This window comes from Fopius arisanus, unplaced genomic scaffold (genome assembly GCF_000806365.1).
Source record: "Fopius arisanus strain USDA-PBARC FA_bdor unplaced genomic scaffold, ASM80636v1 scaffold00015, whole genome shotgun sequence".
NCBI classification, from domain to species: domain Eukaryota; kingdom Metazoa; phylum Arthropoda; class Insecta; order Hymenoptera; family Braconidae; genus Fopius; species Fopius arisanus.
This window is the reverse complement of record NW_011887754.1, coordinates 1271779-1277693: the sequence shown is the minus strand read 5'-3', so window position 1 is coordinate 1277693 and position 5915 is coordinate 1271779. Positions and strand designations below refer to the sequence as shown.

Here is a 5915-nt window from a genome sequence, read left to right as displayed (position 1 = left end):
TCCTGCCGGCGTCACGTACCCCCACCACTTCTAAAAACATTTTCCCCGCGCTTTTTTTACTAACAAAATCCCTATTTTTTAGGGCCAATATTTTTCACACGGGTTTTACCACTTCTCGCCAGCTTTCACACAATTTCGGTATTTTTTCATTGTCCATGACAATGAACCTCAAGGTCGAGATGTTTATGATGATGTTTGTGTTAATGCTTTCGGATTAGACACTTTTTGGATTCTTTGCACACTTCTTATGGTTTTTTTCACTAGCTGCAACACTGAGATCTCGACGGTTGTTGTATTCATGTAGTCAATTGTTTTTTTTTGAGGGAAAAAACACTTTTTTCTGAGTTTAGACGAGAAGTTTTCGAGATTTTTTTTTATAACAACACTGAGCACTGATTAATAAAACTATTCGCGGGGTTAATACTTGTTTTAAATGAAAATATCGGGGCGATAAATCGGAAAATTAACGGAGGTCCCGGGAGTTTTGGCGTTCCGTTAATGGCGGCCCACTGACTGCGGGACTGCTAACCACCGGTTGCGCACGCACGTGTTTCCCGGCAAAATCTCTTCGCTTCATATTTACCACGTGCTGCAAACAATAATATTTTCGAATGCATATTCAGCTGAGAAATACGTTTAAAATTGTAACTCCAGTATTTTTTTTTCATTCAAAAATATAATTTATTCAAAAAACACCAGTAAAATAATAAATATTTTGATTTCTTGTGATAAGATAGAAATTGATACTTTCATGTTGAATAAAAATTGTTGCGACTAATTGTTTTAATTACTGATGATGCTGACGAGAATTTTTTATTATTAAGGTGCGGAAAAATGGCGTAAATAAGTCATTTTTTTTTACACCCATAACTCAGAAACAAAATGGGGAAATTGGATTTTTTTTAAAAAGTATTACATTTTATTGGAGATTGAAAATATTGTAATAATAAATTACCATGGATGGTGTAAATCATGGATTCTCCATCAAGATACAAAATGAAATGAAACAAAGCTGGAAGTTCCGGAATTAATTAGATGCGGCAAGGAAGGAATTTGAAAAAATCCAAAACGATTGATTGGCGGAAGTACGAGGGCTTTGAATATCAACCAATTTCCTGTCGATATTTTCACGGGGAAACACTTCAGTGTCGATGGCACGTGAGTGTCATCTCTGATATCCTATCGTCTACTCCATTTTTTTTGCTCTCCCGTACGTTTTCAGAATTCCAAATGATTTAAACTCTGGAAAATCTACTCTACTGATTTTAAAAGGAATCGGATTAAAAATACCCGTAAAATTTCCCATGCGAGCTCAACCCCCTGAACAATTAAAAGCATTTCGGAGGTGAACCAAATAGACAAAAAAAAAATAGAAAAAAATGGAAATGAATGCGGATTGCTTGGAAGCGGATCCGCTGGAATCACATCGGTCGATCCACCGTGGGGACCTGCGACGTAACGTGCGTCGACGCGGCAAATCCGTCGGTTAATTATTCAAATGTTTAAGGGAGAGGGGTAAAACAACCCTTTTAAGCTTCTTTCGGGGCTCCAGTTGGGGAAATAAATTTTTACGACAATGACCTGACTTAACCATCAATTACTAAACGTAGGTATTAATTCCAAAACAATTGGGGTACACATGGGTAGTATATGGAATAGTACATAGCAGAATTTATTGCCATTTAAAAATATTTTTGGAATTCTATGAATAAAATAAATAATTTAATGATTAAAAATTTTTAAACTAAATGGATCCTCGATGGTGAATTTTTTTTTTCAGCGAGGAGTTTAATTTACCAGAGACAGCAGCAGTACACGACAAATTTATTGAACCAGAGAGAACGCAGGGATTCACCGACATCGAGTAGACCTGCAAGTGCATCATCGGCAACATCTCAGTGGCCCCAGGTGCAGCCGAGTGCAGCAGCATCGACCGAGTCGAGTTTTCTGACTCGTCAGGAGTCTTGGTCGACGGATTATTCCAAAAGGAGTACAACACCCACCTGGACGGAGCTTGGAGCCCAGCCCGACGCCAGGACCTCCTCCTGGGAGCGTCAGGGCTCTTGTTACCAGAAGAGGAACTCCCCCACGACCTCCTGGAACGCAGACTACATAAAAAGACCGCCCTCCAGTACAGGACTCACTTCCTGGAGTGATGTTGCTTCTGGGTAAATTTTTCGTTAAGCTAATGTTGAATTGTTTAAAAAATTGGGAACATATTTTCAAAGAGTTTAATATTTCGTCTCAGGTACCAGCAGCAGCGACGAGGTTCTCTGCAACTCTGGCAATTTTTAGTGGCTCTTTTAGATGATCCAGCCAATGCTCCATGCATTGCCTGGACTGGACGTGGAATGGAATTCAAGTTGATTGAACCTGAAGAGGTAATATGGGAATGCCCAAAAAAAAAATTTGACCCGAAAAATCCGAATCGAAAAATTTGTCGTTCTGAGTCTTCCCGTTGTCTTCCAACGCGACAACTTCTATTGTTTTGAAATTTAATCTTTATGTAATTTTTTTTCCTGGGGCTGCATATTTTATTATTCCCCACAGGGTGGGTATTTTTTTTTGCCCTCTCATTTTTTTTTTAATGGATAAATTTTGGGACAGGTTGCACGACGGTGGGGAGTTCAAAAGAACAGACCAGCCATGAATTACGACAAGCTCAGTCGTTCTCTCCGTTACTATTACGAAAAAGGCATCATGCAAAAGGTAGCTGGTGAGCGATATGTCTATAAATTTGTGTGCGATCCAGAAGCGCTATTCAACATGGCTTATGGCGCTGGAGGGTCCACCCTATCCGGTGAAACTCAAGGAAATGTCATTAGGAGCCACTCTGGGGCTGTGAAATCCTCGAGTATCCCCAATGAAACGAATGATACCAAACATCCCACTGGCTATGGAGATGCTGTCCTCGCGATGTATTCGAATACAGCAGCGGGTGAATATAAACATTAATTTTTTTAATCGATCTTTGAGGCGATTACTCTGACTGTCGAAATCCCAAAAATCGCATAAAAGATTAGAATATTCTTTGTTATTTCAGTTTATGGTTCATCGAGTTTACACCATCTTCATCAGTACTTGGGTACAAACGAGGGGTTCAAGACACCCCCGAGTCGCTATCACCCTCACCACTCGCACCAGTACCCGAGTAATCATTCACATCATTATCACCCCTCGAGCTCACCGTATCCAGATCCATTTGCAAACTACAGTCGTTTGACAAGTCACGAGCTACCCCTGGACATCAGAACGCAGGACGCAGTGCGATCGGGTTACGCCCATGAGGAGATTTCAACGAGGGCAAAGGACTCGTCCGGAGTTGTGTCATTCGAGTCGGCGCAGCGCACCCAATTGCCCATTGCAACTACAAATACGCAGACAACTACCATTTTGGAATCAACAACTGGTTCAAAAATTGAACCGGTATCCTACACGTGTCTAGGAGTCGACAGTTGTGTCTGTTAATTGTCCTCTAGTCAAAAAAATTCTTCCGATTCTATGAATTTATCAATTAATAGATTAATCATTTGCTCAGTAAACTATTAATTATGTTAATTCATTTGGAATCGTCGTGAGATTTTATTCAGAGGAATAATTGTATATATTATTATTTTCTAGTCATTGAACTGTCTTTGACCTATTAATAATTCAGAATTATTTATCGATGATTATAGCATTATAACACTTGTAAATAAAACTGATTAATGCGTTCAAACATGAAGTCGATTTATTAGGTTGAGGTGAAGATAACATGTCAGGACCAGAACATACCAATAGCATGGGAACCATGTATGCATATCAGAGGATGGATATTGAATTAACAAGAGAAGGTATAAATGATAGAATGCAAAAAGAGTAAATTAGCCATTTATTACAATATCTAATGAGTTCCAGAGACTTAGGATAAAATCTTTACATGTTTTTGTTTGTATTTATATTCCGGTTTCTACTGAAGGCCACGATCAATGTTCTGCCATGGGGCCAGTAGCAACTCGTCGATTTTCTCCGCATCGATCAGCACGCCCTCGATGGTTGCTAGGGGTTTGATTCACGTCTACTCCAATGGGTATGCCAAGATAATCGGATGCCTCCCCGCTGTCCAACGCCCTGTTTCCAGAGACATGCTCAACATAGATGTCTTTGGACCATCTGATGGTGTCCGCGACAATCAGCCTCCTCATGAACGAGGCGTAGTAGTTCGAGACCCTGAGCATCCTCCAATGGAGTGCGTATCAGATATTAAGCTGATAAGAACAGATAAAAAACGTTTATTTTCCATGGAAAATTCAATACACTGCCCCAGGGAGACAATACCTCCAAGGGGTTGGGTAGGACTCTGAGGTCCATGGGCAACAAAAATAGTTTATACATTTTATTTCATTTTTTTTTGTCGCAGTGTTCATGTGTATAGTCTAGAATACATGTAGTAATAGCAGGACATGCGGGATCGTCTCGCTAGAGTATCCACACCGCCTGCAGCGTTTGTCCCCGTTCCGCCATCTCATCGTGCCGTTTAAAGGCAGCACCCCCAGCCTGGCCCTATGAATAAACCGCCAGTCCGCGAATCGCGTGAATTTCCCATCTCTTACAAACGCATTACCCATGCCTGAGTGCGCTGAGAGGTGGGAAACTTTACCCTGGTCAGGTTTACCCAGTAGGGAGGCCAGGTAGTACTCCTGGGCACCCTGGTTGTCAGAGGCTTGGGGGATGATCACGGGTCGGCCTTCCCTTCCCCTGCATCTGATTTCCAGGTCGTTATTGGGCCCTGGGTGCCAGCTGGCCTCCAGTCGGTGAGACTGTCTCTGGGTTGCCGCCCTCACCGTCGCCCAGAATCCCGGGTCACCGCCGAAATTGGTGCCAAACGGATCCTCACGCGAGCCCGACAGGTAGCGGCCTACCTCTTCCGCAGCATCTCCCGCATTTCCTCCGGCGTGTTCGCGACCAGGACAACGTCATCGGCATAGGCGAAGGATCGATAAGAAACCCCCCCCATTCTGTAGCCCGCTGTTAGCCTATCTAGTTCGCGGAGGATCCTCTCCATCGCGAGGTTGAAAATGATTGGGCTCGCAGGGCAGCCCTGTTTCACTCCCGCTTTCAGAGGAATGGGATCGGTGAAGCCCTCCCTTGTCCTAACACGAGTGGTCGCGCCTGTGTTCATATTGATGATGAGGTCGGTAAATTCATCGGGAATTTTCATTCCCCTTAGCGCGTCGAAAATTACGGCATGGGGAATAGACCCAAAAGCGTTCGTGTCGCCCATAGCTAAGGGACGCCAGTTGTCAATGTCATTCCTGTCGCCTTTTTTGTGGATCAAAACCGTGTTGGACGTTTTCCACGAGCCGGGGATTTTTTTAAGCCGGAGGCAAGCGTTGAAAACTGCCGTGGTCAATTTCGCGCCGTGATCAAAACGCTTAATGTCCGCGTATGTTATCCCATTCGGCCCTGGCGCGGAGTTCTGGGCCTACCTCTTCCGGTGATGGGTTATGACCCGTCCTACGCTGTACCGCCTCCCACAGCGACCCCCTGGCGACCCCCGCGATGATCCCATCCCTGCAGGAAAGCATCCTGAAGGCATGGGAGATTGTGAGTATATCGGCAAGGTCCGCCGTCGGGATGACCCACCACCACGGCCTCCGAACGGATCCATGAACCATGTTTGCGATTTCGTATCAGAAACCTCAAATACCGATATAATGACTTTATCACTCCACGAATTAACTGATTAATTAGAAAAAGATAGATTATATTTATAATAAATCAAAGAGAGCCGTGCCTGGCGGTACTGCAATACCAGGACAACTCGTGGTCGACTTGGAGCAAGCTCCAAAAATCCACCTTTTTCCAAAAATCAGTTTAATATTCTGGCACTCCAATGGAGTGCGTATCAGATATTAAGCTGATAAGAACAGATA

General features: G+C 43.3%; 2 protein-coding genes across 2 annotated transcripts in view; one reads left to right on the top strand and one right to left on the bottom strand.

The window, feature by feature from the left end:
* Window positions 1-3468, top strand: part of LOC105263643 (ETS-like protein pointed, isoform P2/D) — a 29177-nt gene extending 25709 nt beyond the window's left edge. The window contains exons 7-10 of the mRNA XM_011299968.1: window positions 1785-2168; window positions 2249-2381; window positions 2608-2938; window positions 3044-3468. Of these exons, the coding sequence (XP_011298270.1) occupies window positions 1785-2168; window positions 2249-2381; window positions 2608-2938; window positions 3044-3468 (1273 nt within the window). The remainder of the gene's footprint in view (window positions 1-1784; window positions 2169-2248; window positions 2382-2607; window positions 2939-3043) is intronic.
* A 947-nt stretch (window positions 3469-4415) lies between these two features.
* LOC105263641 (uncharacterized) lies at window positions 4416-5908 on the bottom strand. The gene is made up of 2 exons (XM_011299967.1): window positions 5469-5908; window positions 4416-4901 (listed from the first exon to the last, which is right to left on the bottom strand). The coding sequence occupies exons 1-2, from the start codon at window positions 5655-5657 to the stop codon at window positions 4416-4418; spliced, it is 675 nt and encodes a 224-aa protein (XP_011298269.1). The 5' UTR covers window positions 5658-5908.
* Between the last annotated feature and the right edge of the window lie 7 nt (window positions 5909-5915).

Bases quoted from the DNA above. Each gene is read 5' to 3' on its own strand.
- LOC105263641 (XM_011299967.1), bottom strand. From the start codon at position 5,657: ATGGTTCATGGATCCGTTCGGAGGCCGTGGTGGTGGGTCATCCCGACG. The intron at 4,902-5,468 runs GTAGGCCCAGAA...GCTGCGGAAGAG, and splicing joins ATAACCCATCACCGGAAGAG to GTAGGCCGCTACCTGTCGGG.